The sequence below is a fragment of the Durio zibethinus genome, chromosome 6 (genome assembly GCF_047325235.1).
Source record: "Durio zibethinus cultivar Kanyao isolate XHJ-2024 chromosome 6, ASM4732523v1, whole genome shotgun sequence".
Taxonomy (NCBI): Eukaryota; Viridiplantae; Streptophyta; class Magnoliopsida; order Malvales; family Malvaceae; genus Durio; species Durio zibethinus.
In genome coordinates this window covers 8,385,375-8,405,079 of record NC_143167.1, presented here as the reverse complement: position 1 = coordinate 8,405,079, position 19,705 = coordinate 8,385,375, and the positions used below count along the sequence as shown (strand labels likewise).

The 19,705-nt window shown below is 25.7% G+C and overlaps 2 protein-coding genes across 3 annotated transcripts; one reads left to right on the top strand and one right to left on the bottom strand.

Annotated features, from left to right (window-relative positions):
* Positions 1-4,955: 4,955 nt before the first annotated feature.
* LOC111286255 (uncharacterized) lies at positions 4,956-6,643 on the top strand. The gene is made up of 2 exons (XM_022876138.2): positions 4,956-5,413; positions 6,340-6,643. The coding sequence occupies exons 1-2, from the start codon at positions 5,089-5,091 to the stop codon at positions 6,363-6,365; spliced, it is 351 nt and encodes a 116-aa protein (XP_022731873.2). The 5' UTR covers positions 4,956-5,088; the 3' UTR covers positions 6,366-6,643.
* Positions 6,644-6,742: 99 nt separating this feature from the next.
* LOC111286254 (scarecrow-like protein 3) lies at positions 6,743-9,107 on the bottom strand. Of its 2 annotated transcripts, XM_089762071.1 has the most exons (2): positions 8,755-9,086; positions 6,743-8,064 (listed from the first exon to the last, which is right to left on the bottom strand). In XM_089762071.1, exon 2 carries the CDS (start codon positions 7,988-7,990, stop codon positions 6,821-6,823), a length of 1,170 nt encoding a protein of 389 aa, XP_089618197.1. In that variant the 5' UTR covers positions 7,991-8,064; positions 8,755-9,086; the 3' UTR covers positions 6,743-6,820. The 2 variants fall into 2 exon arrangements, with proteins under 2 accessions (XP_089618197.1, XP_022731872.2); XM_022876137.2 differs by having other exon boundaries at positions 6,743-9,107.
* Positions 9,108-19,705: the final 10,598 nt, after the last annotated feature.

The following is a 19,705-nucleotide window of genomic DNA, read 5'->3' as shown; positions in this document are numbered from 1 at the left end:
AATAGATTGCAAAGAATAATTCCACACATGATATATTGATGTAAAATAAAGCATGATTGCAAACAACTTAAATTTTATATTAAAGCCTTTTGACGAATATGGAAAGATAATATTGTGATTTAATGTAATTTAAGTTAAAATTTTAATCGTAATATATTATAAAATGTCACATAAATGTAAAAATAATTAAATTAAAATTTAAAAGGAAAGAAATATAATTTATTTTATAAAATATTTTTTAATTTAAATAAAATCAAATAAAAAATTAAATGTAGTACACATGATCATTTTTTAAAACTATTCACATGTTAATAATATAAGTCACCTACATTGGGTAATTTTCTTTTTTGTCAAAAATTTTGGTTTTTATATATTTATATAAAATTTAATAATTATACGTTTGTGATTTACAAATAAGATTATGTACAATACCATTATTATATTTTATAGCAAAAAAATAAAATAACATCAATAAAAAATAAAACACTAGTAGGAAAATAACGGGATCAACAAATAATATCACATAATAATGGAGACAAAAAAAGAAAATGTCAAAAAAATTATTAAGAAGAATCTTAAAAGAGAATGGGACGTAAAATGGCAAAAAAGGTTAAACAATTATACTTATAGAAATTATTACACTAGTCTTAAGATAATACTGATAATGTTCATTTCTTGCATGTCCATGAAGATTCTAATCATGAAATTTCTATTTATTAGTCCAGTTTCCATGATTGAGGACTATATGAGAGAAATTTTCAAATGGTGCTATAGGAATAATTTTATTGATGAAAGAAATCCACAAACTCATAGACATAATACCATTCATACCTTGAGGGCTCCAAATCTATACTTTTCACATCTTTGTCATTAAAAAATTTAATCATCAATTAAACAATATGATTCAAGATAAGATGAATTATATATTTTGAACTGCAATTAGCAAACCAAGTACACAAATATTCCATTCTATAAAATGCATAGCCATAGAAGAAAAACAATTGCAAATACATAATAAGTAATATGTTAATTTATAGGAGATTAATAAGTAAAAAAAGTGATTAAATATATAACAAAGTGTAGACATCTTATTTTGTCCAAAGTTTTTAATTTCTAAAATTTTGATTTATGCTTTTATTGGATCATAACCCAATCATCCAAAACTTAAGTTACTATTGGACTTTGATATTTTGATCTTCATGGGCTATCTAATTTAGTCATTTTTTTGCTTGCATCTTTATTTTATGATATAAGATAGAAAAATAAAAAAAAATAAAAAATTAGAATTTGATTCAAATAAAAAATTTAGGATCATGAAAGTTTTAAAATTCAAAACCATTCAAATAAAAAGGTTTTTTTAAACCCTTTTTGTACATGAAGTTCATATGAATAAGATAGGATTTCTTTTAAATTTTAATTTTTGAATTTCAAGCTGACTTTAAGCATAGTCTCTACCTCATTAACCCCTATATAAACCCCAACAATCATACAGAACAAGGAGGAGGAATCATTAGAATATGATAATAGCAAAAATCAACTTTAATTTCATCCATCAAAAATTGAGTTCCCATAAATAGAGAAGAAAAGTTTTATTCTCAGATCAAGCTTAATCTTTCAACCCAAAACATCAAACAGAAACCCCTATTAAAGGATGTTAGGAGTTTAAAGAAAATATATTAAATTTATGAAAATAAGATTCATAAATCCTACCAAATTATTAGATGATCTTATGTGAAAATATAAATAAATTAAATTTTTTAAAATTAAATTTATAAGTCCTACCAAATTATTGAAAAATTTCATTTAATTAAAAGTATCTTCTAAAATTCATCCTACCAAATTATTGAAAATTTTAAATCTCAAATTAAGTCTTACCAAACTATTAAAAAAATTTAATATTTTTTTAAATAAAATTTTAATTTTACCAAACTATTAGAGAATTTAAACGTCAAAGTTAGATCTTACTAAACAATTGAAAGATTTAATGGTTCGTTTAAAATTTTAAAATTAAAATCCTATCAAACTATTAAGGGATGTGCTTCGAAATAAAATTTTACCAAACTATTAAAAGATTTAATTGATTTTAAAAATAATTAACTCCTTAAAAAATATATTAATGAATACAACGATGGAGCTATTCAAAGTAGGATATTAATCTCTATGAATACTTTTGAGATAATAAAATTTTTTAATTTGCTATCAAACTATTGGAGTAATTTTAAAATTAATTTTTAATATTAAGTTTACTCGATAAAATTAAAAATATATTGTAAGGCTTGGATAATATGAAATTAACTGATACCATCCTTGATACCATCTTTTGGATGGTTGTTTTGAAGATGTTATAATATTTTTCACATGTAATAGTATTTTCTAACCTAGTTTTGGTTTTATAGATTAGAATCTACTTTTTTAAAAGTACTCTAATCAAATGTGAGACTTTTCTTTTAAAAAAGAATAGATTTAATTAGGTGACCAATCGCATCTAAATAAAAATTATTAATGGTGACTGTTAAGGCTTTGTTTGTTTTGCAGAAAATAACTTCTAAAAATTGATTTTTGAAAAATATTTGCATTTTCTAAATTGAAAGAGATTTTTTATTATTTGAATGAGTTAATTACAAATGATTTTCGTTGTTTGATTGTTTTATGAAAAATCTATTTTTTTCAAATGATATTAATATAACTATTAAAATATTAAAAATTATTTATTATAAAAATATATTGAAATTATTTATTATTAAAATTATTAATATTAAAAAATAATTATATTTAAATAATATTATGTAATATTAAAATATTATGTTTATATAAAACAATACTTAAAATAAAATTACTTATTATTCTTTATATTATTTATTAATATATTATATTAATAGTATATTATTTATTCATATAATATTATTTATTAATATAATATTATTTATAAGTAAAATTATACTCAAAAGAATTGATAAATAGTTTTACTCATAAACAACTTTTTTTTTGAAAAATATCTTTCTCTTTCCAAATTTATAAGATAATTTTAAAAAAATGATCTCATTTTTCATTAATCAATAAGTTATTTTTTATTGATCGATCAGTTTTGTATCAAACAAACTCTTGAAAATATCAAAACCATTTCTTAGAAATCATTTTCTATGAAACAAGCAAAGCCTAAAGTTGTGTCTAATGATAAGTTTGTAGACCTATACATTATGACACAATGTAATCTTTAATAGTTGATGATAGCTGTATATTAAGTGTAGATATTCAAAATACTTGGTATTAACAAAGTTCACTCACCACCCATAAATCTATAAATGTCAAAGCATAAGGAAGAAAGCTAATAAATTGTCATTGAAAAGGGGAAAAAAAAATATATATATATATATATATGTAAAGTGAAAGCTATGATCTATCAAATGATACTCATAAACAATGCAAAGGTTAAAAAAAATGTAATGAAATCATCTTATTGAGAACCTAATATTTATAATATTGAATAAGAGAGAAAGTAATAATCAAATTCAATAATAGTATTTAATGAGTTTTGATAGAAAGAGAAAGATAAATTTTGAATTAATTCAGTATTCCATTTTAAAAAATTAAGAATTAAATAAGTTTCCTTTTACTTAATTCAATTTGAAATTTTGAATTTTTCATTGAAAATGATTAAAGAAAATGTTTATATACTGTAGATGTATTACCAAAATTGGTTTTTAAATTTAAATATAAAAAGCATATAAAAGGTAATGTAAATTAGTTTTAGAAGGTTAATTAAAAAGAAAATTAATTGGTTTGTTTTCGATTAATGGTTTCTTTTTTTGGAACATGTCATGAAAACTAGTTAAATGTAAATTGAAAATATATTTTTGAATCATAACATGGAAACATATCATCTAAATTAAGAATAGTTGTTGATTTTTTCTCATAAAATAATTAATTTTTATAAAATTATTAGGGTTGAGTTAAAATAATTGATTTTAAATTAATGCCTTTCCACTTTACTACTATAATTTTGTTTTATGTTGAAAAGTCTATATTTAATATTTTGAAAAATTTTTATTAAAGAGTAAATTATGCCTGCAAATATGTGTGATTGAAAATATAACGAAATATTAAAAAATATGTTTGCAATTAATTGGGCTTTTATTTTAGATTTGAATTTTTAGCATTATATAGTTGGTTTATATATTCGTTTAGGTTAATAAATCCATAAATTATTTCCTAATTAAATACTAAAATTACGGTCATTAAATAGTTAATGTTTTCATAGCATATTTCCTATTTATAGAGCACATGTTTGATACTTAAAATTACAAATTAAATTTTTTGAAAGTAATTTAAAATAATTAATTTGTAACATATATATTTATAAAAGGTAATAATATTTGATTTTTTATAAGCTAATATATACACTTAATTTTGTCAAAATAAATCTTTTAAATAAATAAAATTTATAAAAAATCAAATCAACATAGTTAAATGCAGCACACATGGTAATTTTTTAAAATTGTCCATCAATAATATAAGCGATTCACATTGAATAATTTTTTTATAAAAAATTTTAACTTTTATAAATTTATACAAGATAAAATTAATAAATTTAAAAATCTACAAATGAAATATAAACTATTTCTAAAGTATGTAAATATGTATGCCTTCTTCATTAGACTTGTTTAAGAAGAAAAAAAACCATTAATTAAGAAATTTATATAACATTATTAAAGCTCTAACTAATAAAAGATACAAAAAATAAGAAAAGTTATTCGGTTTCAAATTCAATGAATCATTTTCATAAATGAAATTTCAAGTAAATCGTATATTAATTACTTTGTTAGCATAAAATTAGAAGGTAATTTCAAAGTTATCCATCTCAATGCAAGATGACAATTTTATATCTAAATTAAATGCACCAACTGGCCTACTAATGGTCATCAACCCATTCTGTTTCCTGCCTTATTATTATTTTTATTTAAAGTTGTCTGCTTTATCACCTTTATATATATTGTGATTTCATCCCCTTCTAACGCATTCCTCGATCAATCAAAATATTGGATTCAGTCAAAACAGGAGCCTCAACTATTTGGAGGGAAACAAGAGGGAATGGCAAGTTGGACAATTAGGTGCATGGCCTTGATAATGGTGATTGAGGTGCTAATCCTGGGAGGAAGAAGCCAGGTTTCAGGGCAGGAAGAGTGTGGAAATTTGGTGGGGTTAGGGGTGTTGTTCGGATGCCAGAATTTCATAGAGAAAGAGAAGCCAAAAGTTGCACCATCGGCTGACTGCTGCAAGGCTCTGAAGTCCATTGGGATGGAGTGCACATGCAAGCTTATCACCAAGGAAATTGAGCAAATCATCAGCATGGAGAAGCTGGTTTATGTTGCAGGAGCATGTGGCCAACCACTCCCTCAGGGGACTTATTGTGGAAGTAAGACTGTATTTCACTGGCTAACACAAAGAACTATGAATTTTTTAACTTTTTTTTTTATTTTAGAAAAAAATTTTCATATACTGAATTTCTTTTTTGTGTGATATATTCTTGGATTTGTTTTGTACATGTATGGCCATGGGTTTTCTAGACATGTGTGGTCAATTTTTTGTTTAAAGTAAAAATCATTGAAGAAAGGAAACAGCTGTAACCAGATTTCAACAAATATATTTTCTGGGCATCTTTCGTTTTCCTTTTTTTTTTTTCTTTGCTTATAAAACAATTATAAAATCCCATAATCTGTGTTTATTTTAAATTTGATATTAAGGCTTGAGTGGAACCATGCTTAAATATATAATATGATAAGAAATTATGTTAATAAAAAAGATTAAATGTTAAAGATTAAATAAAAAGTAATATGTTTTTGTTTTTTTAAAAAATAATTTGAATGGGTCTGAGTAAAATTTGAAATTGAAATTGTCGAATTGATCTGGACTTAAACTTACTTATACAGTATGGACACCATAAGTGCTACTTGAACCCAATCTGATTTGGCCATGGACACCTCTTGTATGAAGCTAGGCATGGAACAGAAAAAACATTGGCTTTTCACTCAAACTTTTACAACGGTTGCGTTGATTATCAAATAAATTCACGAAAAATATGTATGGAAGGAAGATAACAATAACAAAAATTCTAAATCAAGATAAAAGAAAATAGATTATAGGGGAACATTATACATGAAACTCAGATATTTTTCATTGTTTTTTTGTCTGTAATTCTTATCTCATCTTTGTTTCATCGTGAATTTCACAGATTGTGATTTAACTTATTTGCCAGTTTTTATAACAATACTTCGTTATTTTAAGAAAGGTTAATATTGCAACTGTAGATGCTAACTATTGTTGGTGATGTATTTGTTTCAGGTTATAAAGTTCCAGCAACGCCATAATTTTCTGATATGCAAGAAAGGCCTGCTGCTTATTGCTGAACTTTCAAAGAGGAAAACCTTAAAACATCTTGCATTTTCACTTGGATGCTAATCATAATGATATTTATCAGTTCATAATTCAAAATAAATTCTCAATTGGTTATCTTTTGCTGATACCCCTTTCTCTTATATTAATGTCTAAAGTGATTACAATAAGTATGTGTAGAATCATAACTTCAACTCGTTTTTGAACTTTCTTTTTTCAAATTTATCAAGAAAAACTAACTGTACAATGCACTCAAAAGTTAAGCTTTAACCTGCAAGATTACCAAGTGTAAGATAACGAGGGGAATTTCACCTAAGACAAGGAGCATATTGGGGAAGTATGAACTAAAAGATGAACAAAATCCTTTTGATTTCATTTGATAAAATGAAAGAAAAAAACTGAGATACCAGGAAACTACATGTTTCATAGTTTACTTCCTACACCTCCAAGCTGATACAGAAAAAAGTGGTCGATCTTGCCAGCAAATTACTACACATCCATTCTCTTCCTTCATTTTATACCCATCACAGTTATAGCCCTGCAGCAATCTCCTCGCCTGCAACATGCCATAATAACTCAAAGGAACATTTCCAAAGCCAGCCAAATCAAGCCTTTGCATCCACTTCTCAAGCTTTTCATGTCTCTCCTTCCTCTCAGCTCCCTCACAGGCTATTATGTTCTTTATTTCCTCTCCAAACAGCATCTTTTCCACTTTGAGTCTCTCCAAAGATGCTCTTGAGACAGTAGACTCCAAACAATCAAACAATGCTGCATAAGAGTGAAGAGATTCCAATAGCCTCTCCATTAAAGTAGATCCATTATGATTAGAATCTTGTTCTGTTACCACCATGAGTTTAGGCGACAAACCCCACAATGCATTAAGAAAGCTATCTACCTTCACTGAAGCAGTTGAAGATAATGGTGACGATGAGGCTGAATCAGGGCTAGGGCTATACCCATTAACCATATCCTTTTCAAGGAACTCTCCTAAAGTGTTCTGGTTCATTTGGAGCGCTCTTTGCAAGTGAATTCCATTCAAGTTCTTCATTGCTAATGGCGATTTCTTCCGAAAGTGTTCATCATCAGAAGCCAAAAGGGAGTGCAGTTGGAGAACAGAGCAGATTGCCAGAGCCTCCCCAGTTTTAACACGCAATTTCTCAATATCAAGATTCTCTAATTTGCTGACTATGGGATTAAACTGAAATGGGATGTCCAATTTTTCAGCTTCTTCAGTCAATCTATGAGCCATTTGATCCAATACTTCTTTCTGTTGATGAATCCCCGTAATTCTCATATGGGGTGGCCCTTCAGGCCTAGCACTCAAAGCTTGAATAAGTGCAATCCACTGTGCAGGTTCAGCTGCATTGAGATCAATTATATGAACCATCTTCTCACCTTCCATTGCTTCGATTATAGCTTTGTTCGTAAGAACAAAGGCCACCTTCAAAAAGGGGAACATCTCAAAAAATAGTTTCCGAACAAGAACTTCTTCTGACAGCAAAGTTATCCTTGTGGAATTGAGGGCCTTGTGGAGACCAGGCCAGGCTTTGAGGATTCTATCAGCAAGCGCCTCGGTAAAGTAGGCAGCCATTCGCTGCATAGTATCACCATCAGGAGAAGCAAGTTGGGATATTTGCTCAAGGGCAATATTTGCATTTTCGAGGCTACCGGTAGCTACATGATTGGCACAAGTGAGCAATAAATGGATCAAATATAAACCCCTTTCTTCAGATTTTAGCTCTCTGAGCCATGGATATGGTGATCCTAAGTTAGGTGAGAGTGACATCATGGAGAAAACTTGGAGAGGTGATGATGTTACAGACGATGATTCGTCTTGGAACATTGACACCGTTAAAAGAAAAGGCCCAGAAGTTTTTGAATATAAGAAGCAAAACCAGATTATAATTGCCAAAAAAAAAAAAAAAAGAATGCTAAGAAAAGTTCTGGTCTTTTCTAAAGAGAAAACATCACACTTTCATGCAAGATTCAAAATTTCATCAGCTCAAAGTACCAGAATATAGTTAACATTCACAAGATTTCACCCAAAAAAAAAAAAAACAGATTTGGAGTCTTTGTTTTATGCCAAAACAACCAGAGGATTTAGAAGTCTAACAAATGCATCAGACCAAATATCCCACGAGAAAAAGATAAAGAGGTCTAACAAATAGAAAGGCTAGGATCTAACAAAAAAATGTTAAGACAGCCCCAATTGTCTTTAGGGAAAAACAATGAAAGATGAATTCTTCCAAAAGACAGGTTCATGAAATAATGAAATATCATCAATTAATACAAAATTCAAAAGAAAAAGAAAAACCAATAGACCAGCTTATTAATTACAGAAGCAGGGTTAAGTAAAATCCTTACTGGGTTTTGCAACTGATCAAGAACCCAATTGAAAGCACATAAAATTCCCAAAACAAAGCCTTTTCTGTTTCTGGTTTTTTTATTTCCTTTTTTTTTCTTCTCTCTCTGTGGAGTCTGGCTTTTAATGAAAAACAAGAGAGTCAAAAATGGGTTCAAAGGGGGGAAGGGGCTTGCTTTGCTTTGCTCAGCTCATGGCAACGTTGTCGACAACGCGTGAAGGAAGGTTTGGTCGTTTTATGAATTGTTGTCGTTCCCTCTATCAGTGGAATATGGAATTTTACGAGAAGCTAAGCCTTCCCCTTTTACTCTAGAGCTTTTTGTCTTTCCTTAATTTCCTCTTTCTTTCTTCTGTTTCTTTAACTTTTTAGCCAACTTTTTAAATGGTTTTTGTCAGTGCATTAGGTGGATAAGGAATCAGGGGGTGGCCAGTGGCCTGGCTTCTCAAAGACCCTTCCTCTTACATATTCGCAAAGGTTAGAAGAAGCCAAACATGCCCTAACAAAGACAAAACAATGCCCTCAGTTGTGTTTCCGAGTGGGGTAAGTGCGGGAATTGCAAGAAAGCTATCCAAAATGCTTCCAAAACTTGGTTTGTTTGGTTTTGTTCTGTTTTGTTTTGTTTTCAAACTGAAGAACGACCATACAATTGTTATTATCTTCTTATTTTAAGACAAAGAGACAAGCAAGTTAAGGAAACATCCAAAAGTATATTAATATAGTCCATTGATCTCTACTTATGAAGCCTTGGATGGGGATTTGTTGAAAACTGAAACCCCCTTTTTCCTTTCCTCCAATTTTACCCTAGCCCTAGATTTTTATCCACCTTTGTCCTCATTATCAAAAAAAAAAAAAAAAAAAAACATTCATATTTTTCATGACTTATTATATATACATATATATTTTAGTATGACAAAGGTTGTAATTTAGAGATAGAAAAAATAATTAGAAGTATTGAATTTAAATTTCAAAAATATTGAATGTCACATTTTAAAAATAAATATATAAATTAATTAAATCAAGTTTTAAAATTTTTTATATTAAATATATTTTATTTATTGGCACATTGAAGTTTATGAATTTTATTACCAGTCGATTTATACAACAAAACGCTACATATTTTTTTAAGAGATTATGTTGATTTATTAAATTTTTTATTAAGTAAATGCCATGTCATGAGTTTATAAATATGTTTATAAAGTTTAAAAATTCTATCTATCAAAAAATAATTTGTGAAATAGTTATTCCCATTTTGCACGTCAAGATATATATATATATATATATATATATAGTTCAAATTAATCACAAAATAATATTCTCTTAAAAGTTTAAATTTTCTTTAAAAAAAAGTTAATTTTCTTTCAAACAGCAATAATTAATATTCATGATTGAAATAAATATTCATCATTTAACAAACCCATATAAAATATAATAATAAATAGTTAAACTTTTTAAGGATATAATCACATTGCATAATTCCAATTAAAAAAGAATATTTTTCTTTATTTTTTATTTAAAGTTGTTAAAATTTAAACTCTTATTATTAAAATTAATAGTTTAATATTTTATTAACAGATCATATAATTATTAACAGTTTCTCAATATTTATTATAAACAAGATTATTGTATAAAAAATAACACATTTTTCTACCGTAGTAATGTTTATTTTAATTTAATAAATAAAAAATATAATCTAACAAATTTTATTAATTAATTAATAAAATTATCTCAAGCAAGAAATCCATATGAATCTGAAGAAATTATTAGAATGGTGTCATCTTTTTTTTTTTTTTTTAATTTTTGGATCATACATAAAGGAGTAGGTGTAGTTTGACATTATGAAAATCTTAATTTCCTAACAACTTTTTGGAGGAATCAGTGGCTGCATATGGCTTTTCGTGTTCAATCATGAGACCTTAGAAATTGATGTGTTCTTGATTTTTTAGAACTTAGCGAGGTTTAAATTTTAATATTTATATATTTTTTACTACTTTGAGATATATATTTTATGGTATAAAAAAATGATTGCGATATTAAAATTTAAATTTTAATATAATTTTTTAAAAATAATTATATGAATTAATTAAATTAAATTTTAAAATTTAAATTTTGGTCATATTTTTTTATCATAAAATTAAAAAATATATTAATATTTATAATCTATTTTGAAGCATCACACAACTGTCTTCACCGACAAAAATTAAGTAAAAGATCAGCTTTATATATATATATATATATATAGATAGTTGATTACTTATCCCATGTGAAGAGCAACTAGTGAACAAAATATAATGTGACAACTATGGTGCAAACTACTACAGCACGCACCGTTCGATCCCTGTAAATCTTGGCTTTCAGATCTCACAACATCTATTATAACCACACATTTTTCTACTGCAGTGCATACTTTTTTAGTTTATCACGTGGGAACATGAGAGAACTACAAAAAGGGTTAACAAATAAAAGTTATTTATAATTATAATTGTGAAGGTTTTTATTAAAAGAAAAGACACTTTGATATTTAAAAATAATTTAAATATATTAAAATCATCTTTGTAGGAGTGAATTCATTAGTGTAGTCTTGTATTTACTATAAAAATATTAAAATTTTTATGTTAATAATAGTAATTTTAAAAAATTAAAAAATATATGCAAATTACTATTAAATATTTTTAGTAATATTAAAATACAAAATTAGTAGAATGTTAATATTTTAGTATCTTTAAATTAAAATTAACTAAAAAATTATTATGAATATAATAATAATATTGCAAGTTAAGCTCAAGACTAGGGAAGGCAAAAAAATTCGTACCCGACGGGTTCCGGTCCGACCCAATTTTTTAGGGTCGGTTTTTTTTTTTGAAAATCGGGGGTCGGGTCGGGTAGCATGAAGATAAAGTCGGGGTCGGGTCGGGATCGGGTTTTAGGCAAACCCGACCCTACCCGACCCGATATATATATAAAAATAAATTTTTTAATTAATTTTTTAATTTTTTAATTATATATATATTTATATAATGATTTTTTTTAATATTTATATTTAAAAAATAATATTTTATTAATTTCGGGTAGGATCGGGTCGGGTACGGTTTATATAGTGTCGGGTCGGGTTCGAGTTCGGGTTCGGGTATGAAAAAACAAAAAAAATTTCTGGTAGGGTCGGGTTCGGGTTTTTTAAGCATTAAGTCGGGTCGGGTTCGGGGCGAGCAAAACCCGCCCCGAACCCGACCCGATGCCAACCCTACTCAAGACTCATCTTGTGGGATAAGTTTCGTTTGGGAGAAGGTTCGTTTTGTACTATTTTTTTAATTTTTAATTTATTTTTAAACTTTTTTAATCTTTTTAAAAAAATAATTTTTTTGGTTCATTTTTTATTGTCCTCAAGTGAATTTTCATTTTTATCTTATTTTTGTCAATTTAATATAAAAAAACATAGAGGTTAATTTTAACAAAACAAATTAAATTTAAGAAAGGAAAGAAAACTATAAAAGGATATATGATGGATTTTGATATTTGATTTTGAGAGTTAATTAAAATTATATATTTTTTATTTATTATATTATTTAAATTCGAAAATAAATTTTAAATATGAATATATATTTAATATAAATATTGTCATTTTAAAAAAAAAAATTTCATTTATTTGAATTATTCGATCTCTAAAAACAAGTTTATCTAATATATATAAAACAAAAAAAAATTTAAATATATATCAAACACAGAATAATTAATATAATTTATTTAAGGATTTATCAAATATTAAAAAAATGATTACAAAAATATGTAAAAATAAATGCAGTGAGCCAAAAAAATTACACCTTTATTACTTTGTTAAATATTTAGAATTTCATTAAAAAATTAAAAATTAATTTTATTTTTTAAAATTTATAATTATAATTTAATATTTATGATAATTTTATTATTTTCAGAATTTGTGAATAATGGTTATGAGTCCAATACGTAAACAAATAATAATATAATTAATTTATGTTGAACCGACATCTTTTGCCACATATAATGCCGATTCAAAGTTAAAACAGACTTTCACGCTGGCTCATTTCTTGTCGTGTATAGTTTAAATATCCAAATAAGAGTAAGTAACCTTTATCATAATAATTTAATCCATAAATTTCTTTCTTGAAATAAAAATTATTTAAGAAAACTTCCCTTCGTTACAGGGGTCAAGGAGTAGGTTAAAAATGGAAATATCAATTTTATTCAAATTTGGTGAAAAATATAATTTTTTATTTTAATAAAAATAAAGATGGATATTAAATTTTAAAAATATGGAAGAAAATATATATGATTTTAAATTTTTTTATTTAATATGGGTACGAAAATGAATAATATAATATTATCATATACTTGTACTTTATATATTTATATATATTTAATAAATTAATTTTTATTTAATAATATAAATTTTACTTTAAATTTATTAGAACTAATATATTTATACTTAAAAGTATATATTTATACAAAATTACTTAAATGTGCAAAACAAAAATAAAAAACTACATTTTATTTTTTATTTTTTAAAAAGTTATAAGCACAAGATTATTCATATCTATTAAACACTCATGAGGATAGGGATAAGATGAATTTGAAATATTTGTTGGATATTATATATGAATGTGTATAATATAAAAAACTAAGGATGGAGATGGATAATGTTTTATCCGTCCCATACCTTACCTATTGATATACTTATTGTAAAACTATAAAGTTGTAGGTTCAAGTTTTATTGTGTGTGAGTATGATTTATGTTTAATTTGTTTAATTTGTTTAATTAGATTTTAGTTTTTTAGTTGATTATCAAACTTATGTATATGTAATTTTATAAAAAGAAAATATAATTCTTTTTAATATATTAAAAATTAAAACAAGGAGAGAAACTCAAACTCATTAGATTCAAGTTTTATTGTGCATGGATATAATTAAATTTTATGTTGAATTTGTTTAATTATTTTTTAATTTATTGTTTAATTATTCAATAATATGATATATAGACATAATATATAATTATAATTATAATTATAATTATAATTATAATTTTTGTATTTTTAATTTTATAAAAAATATAATTCTTTTTAATATATTAAAAATTAAAAAAGAATGAGAGAAGACTCTAAGTCATTTGTAAGAGAAGAAAAAAACATTTGGATTTTTAGGATTTCAAGTTACAAAGAAAATTTTCTCTTAACTTTCAACTCACATTAATCATTGAATTCAGTCAGCAATTAGGGTTAATTGTATAGAAATGAGAATATTGAAATGAAAAGAGTATATGATTATAGGAAGCCTTTAAATACATCACTCAAATTTCTCTTTACACTCCATCCATTTTCTTCTAAAAATACTCACATAACAAATGTCAAATTTATATTTTAATAAATTACAATTTTACCTTTTATTTTCTTTCTTTTTCTTTCTCTTTCATCTTTTTTTCTCTTATATTGTGTTGAATATTTTTTTCATGATTTCAAAAATTTATTTACGAGAATATAGCATATTTTTTAAAAATTTATTTTTGAAAATTATGATATATTTTGGAAATAAAGTTTTTTGAAAATGAATTTTTGAAAACTTAAAGGTTTATCAAAAATAAAAATAGATTTTTAAGAGTTTTTAAGGGTTTTTGAATATACATTTTTAATAAATTCAAATTCTACGAATTTTATTTCATAAATTTTAACATATTTTCGCATGTATTTAAATTAAATCAAACAAAATAAATCTTGAAATCTTACTTTTAATGAAAAGAAGACTAAAAAAAATGTAATTTTAAGATTAATTTGATAGATTTAGGGTTAATTTGGGTTTGAGATTGAAGAAAAAAAAAGATAGAAGGAAAAAAAAATGTTGAGGGTACAAGGAAAAATTAATTGTTGAAGGATGGAGTGTATTTAGTATAAATAAAAAAATTTAATTTTAATTTAAAATATATTTAATAATAAAATAAAAATAAGGGTGTAAATAGAGTTTTTCATAATTATATTAGTTATAAGTGGACGGATCACTTAAACATGCAAACGGCATTAATGCATGCACGATGATCATGTATAGATATGCATGCATGATGATCATATGGCATACGTTTTGAACTATTTTAGGGCACGTCGATAATGTGTTAAAAGCTCAGGCCATGCATGGAGCCAGCCAAACTAATATTGACATCTAATATTACAGCTGTCAGCTACTATTGTTAGCTTTGTCAGTTTAAGCTTTAACGCCCCGTTTGGATTCAGCGGGGCTAAGATGAGGCATGATTGAGATGAATTCACGTATTTGCTGTGTAGAAATAATCAAGGTTAAAATAATAATTAAATTTTATATAATTTAATAAAATATATAAAAATATTTTTAAATATTTATTTATAAAATTATTACTTAATAATTTTAATAATTTTATAAATATTAATTATATATTATATATTTTAATATAAAATTTTTAATAAAATATATTAAATAATTATTTTTTACTACACAATTTTACGTTATTATTATATTTATGTTTAAATATTTTTTTTATTATTAATTTTAATTTTATTATAATATATATATATTTTTATAATAATTAATTTTATGATCTTTATTTTTTTAATCTTACTAAAACTAATTTAATTGCCAATCAAATGAATCCTTAAGTACATAAAAAAAAAAAAAAAAAAAAAGCTCGAAGCTTCCTTATATAAAATATAATAATAATAAAATGAAAGAAAGTAATGTCACAATCATAGCAGTTTTGAAATTAAATTAAAAAATTAAATGGATAAGACATCACCTTGAAACACATCGAAAGTATAGTGTGGAACCTAAAGTTTAGGGACGTGACATTGACATGACAACAAAGTGAGTTTCTTTTATTTTGTCGATTCTTGGATTAATAATAAACATCTTAAAAAGTTTTGTTTCTTATTATAAATTGGATCCAAAATCACAGTGTCGTGATTTCATCAATCTTGGCAATTCAAACAATATATAATATTTGTACGTAGATTTCTATGAAAATTGAGAATTATCGCAATGAAACAACACGGAATAATTAATTAACTAATAATAATTAAGAATTATTACTTATAAAATATATTTGTTCGTGCATTATCATCTATTATATTGATATCATTATTGTAAATTTTTTAAATATAAATAAATCACAGCTCAAAAATATTGAATAAAAAAATAGTAACGTCACTTTATTTTTAAAAATCTTTTTATCATTGGTCCTTCATTTTTTTAATAATAAAACATTTCGTATTTCCAAATTAACCATACTCCTTCACTTAAGAATGTTCAATTAAAAATTTTAAAGTTTTCTATAGTTGTAAATTAATATAATAAAAATAAGAATATGATGTGCTAAAAAAAAATTTAAGATAAATAAATTATTCAATCTCTCAAGTCAAGATAATATGTATCGTACCTGATAACTTAAAACAAATCATTAAAAGTCATACATTTGATATGACTCAAATAAGTGACCATCAACATGATTCAAATTCAAAATTATTTTATAAAAAAAATGAATCTTAACTAATTGAACTAATCACTTGCTAGTGATATGTTAAAGAAAATAAAAAAAGATTAATGTACCTTAAATTGAAAGTGTCAACATTTAATTTTGAAAAAGATATATGGCATAATATTTACTATCATTTTTAATATTTTTTTAATTTTTTAAAAATAAAAATGTTTCATTTTAGAATAAGTAAGAAAAATTTTTTTCCTATTGCTTATTTTGTCTCAAGGTAAGATGGAAAGGAAGACCTGAATAGTTGAATACTGGATATTGACCATATGATCCCTCTTCCTTTATTTTATTTTTTCATTTTTGATTGCTTTCCCTGCTTCAAGTCATGTTTTTAGCGATAATTAATCATATTTTTTTTTTCACTTTTGAAAATTACATTAATATTTTAGTACATGTCAAAAGGAACATATGAAAACTAGAATTAAAAAAAAAAAAAAACAGTTGTTTCACCCAATTGCATTCAATTTTGTTTTCAAAACTTTATTATAACTCAAACCCTAAAATAAATTTAAAAAAAAATCAAGAAATGAATTATTTGGGTGAAATATATTAATGCGTTCAAAACAATCCAACAGTTATGATTCAAATTAATCATGTACAGTAGCAGGGTGTCTCCAGTTCCACAAATTGGCAGACAACGTTGGTCTTGTGGTTGAGTATGACGTAAGAGATGAAATGTAAAGACAGACCAAGTTGAAGCAGCAAGACTCAATGTGGTAGATAGTTTCTCTATGACAGTTATGATTCAAATTAATCTTCATACTCGTCAACCATGTAATAATAGGATAAGCAATGCAAAAATGCTACCAATATTTTGATTTTTAAAAGAAAAAAAAATCCAAAAACATGTTATTGTTATAGAGGTTTTCAAGTATGTGGGCAAAGGAAAAAGGGACGCTTTGTATTACCACTTGACAAAGATATATGATATCACAACTCCAAAATAAATGTCCTTGGAGTTGTTTACAAGAAATCAATGGACATTTTGTTTGAAATCTCAGCCAAATTTTTGCACCTAAATGGATGTTAGATTTGCAAAGAATCTCTTTAAATGAAGTAAACTATCTTATAGTTAATGTGTTAATAGTAAAAGTGATTAAAATTTAAATGAGCACGAATCATTTCAAATTTTTATTTAAACATATTTAAATTGTTGGGATTATAAATATAAAAATTTTAATTTTAAATTTATTAAATATCATATTTTAAATATGATTATATAAATTAATTGAATTAAGCATTGTATTTTATTAAAACTAATAAGTGAGGTGTATATCAAATTTGAGTTTGTTTTGAATTGATACAGTTTGGAGTATACCAAAATTAAATTATTGTCTTTTCATTTAAGTTAGGTTAGTACAAATTTCATATAGTTTGAGTAAGCTTATTCAAATGTTGATTTTGATAAAAAAAAAAAATTCTATTTAGTAATTAGCATTTCTTTTTAATTGAATAATGCCATTCATATATAATTTAGTGGTTGGTTCAATTGATTAATGCTTAATTTTTTTAACAAAGAAATTTTGAGTTCAAGTCCTACCAATGACAATTTGTTAGAATCATTTTGCATGCACGATCTATAATAATTTATCTTGCTATCAAGTATAATATATTTTATCCTGACATGAGAGATTAAACAGCTTATTTACCTTTAAATTTTTTTTTACAAAAAAAAAAAATACCATTCATATAACTTAATACAAATTAACAACTTATCTATGAATTTTTTTCTTACCAAAAAATAAATGCCCTTCATATAACTTAATACGAACTTAAAATAAATTTTATTACCAATAATCATTTAAAGAGGAATTATGTGAAGTTTAAATTCGAGCTCAAGCAACCCAAATCCCAACCCTCAATATAAAAACAGTAAAAAAAAATCATTTCTTGTAACAATGCTACAAAGTTTTACTGTTGTGAAGGGCAACATAAAGAATCCCCCCCCACCCCCCCCGACGAAATTTATTGTTGGTATTGAGACATTGGAATGTCCTTGAGGCTTCAACTCTCAAACTTCATTTTCAGCTCCAAATTGGATTTTGTAAAAACACACACGGAATTGAAAACTCATAATAAATACCAATAAAGGTGGCCAAATGGTTTGCCGTCTTTGAATTCATATTTTTGTTAGTATACTAGCCTGATGCCGATGGAACATATTTTTAGCTTGTTTCGGTCGTGTTTGCCTTTGTACTATATCACAAGGCTACATCACAGTTCCAGACAAAACTGAAAAATGCCCCCCCCCCCCCCCCCCACCCTTTTTTTTTATAATGGATTTCTTTTCTTCACTTGAACTGATCTGCAACTAGGAAATGCCATACCAAACCTTTCCTATTAAAATCTATTGATTCTTGAACTATTACTGCACAATAAAAAGCATCTTTCCCTTTTTTTTTTTTTTCATATGGTTTTGCAAATCTTTTCCTATTTCCATAAACTCTACCATTTCTCAAAATTTGTTATACTTGAAAAGATTTGAAGTCCTCTTTTAAGATATAGCAAAAGATAATTGACCCACACCTTTCAAAGGTGGCATCATAGATTTGGGGCTCAAATTACAGTGACAGCTTCCTTTGTACAAAAAGATAAAAAAATTTTGTAACTAGAAGGGAAAAGTTTTAAGATTGGAATGAATTTAAAGGAGTATAATTTTTCAGCATCTTTTGACAAACAACTAATTAAAAATACAGAGGAATAAGTGATAGTACCTACAAATCACTTTCTTTTTTATTGGTCTGCACATCTTGTTCAGCAGGAAAGACACTAGAAACAGGACTAAGATACTTTGTCTTTGAAATGGTCCAGCTAAGTAAACGCACCATCCCCCCAAAACAATAAAAAAAAAGGTGGCTCCAGCTCTTTAACATGTGTTTATGGTGTCCCATTTTAGAGTGTTGGCGTCAAAAGTATGCAACCTGAGGACAGTTGCTTTTGTCCACAGTTCCACACTTCAAATCTGTCCTAGGTTTTGTCAGCAATATGATTGAGGAATGGAAAAAGTTGTTTGCCATTCATTCGCCCACAAAATCTCCTGCCCCTTACTGGTTTCTTCGAGTTGAAGGGGGAGATCTTTTCTAAATTTCAAAAACAATGCAATCTTTTTTCACTTAAAGCTGTTGGAGATTAAATTTTGATTATTAGAATCAAAGCTGCTCGAGATTAAATTTTGATTATTAGAATTAAGAGTTGAACTCTTTTGATTATTGTTTGTGCATCGTCGTTATGGCGTGATGTAAAATCCGGAGGAAGATTTCTATGAATTTACAATGGCTACAATATCATCTGGCTAATCACTAATACTGTTTGGTATGAAGGAAAGCAAAATGAAGGGAAGGAAAATAGGTAAGGAAAAAAAGAAAGGAAAGTTAATTTTCTTTTATTGTTTTTGCTACGAAAGATAAAAAACACAAGGAAAGAG

Excerpts from the sequence above, each read along its gene's own strand:
- LOC111286255 (XM_022876138.2), top strand. The coding sequence starts at position 5,089 with ATGGCAAGTTGGACAATTAGGTGCATGGCCTTGATAATGGTGATTGAG. Across the intron at positions 5,414-6,339 it reads TCAGGGGACTTATTGTGGAA|GTTATAAAGTTCCAGCAACG; the intron begins GTAAGACTGTAT and ends TATTTGTTTCAG.
- LOC111286254 (XM_022876137.2), bottom strand. The coding sequence starts at position 8,233 with ATGTTCCAAGACGAATCATCGTCTGTAACATCATCACCTCTCCAAGTT.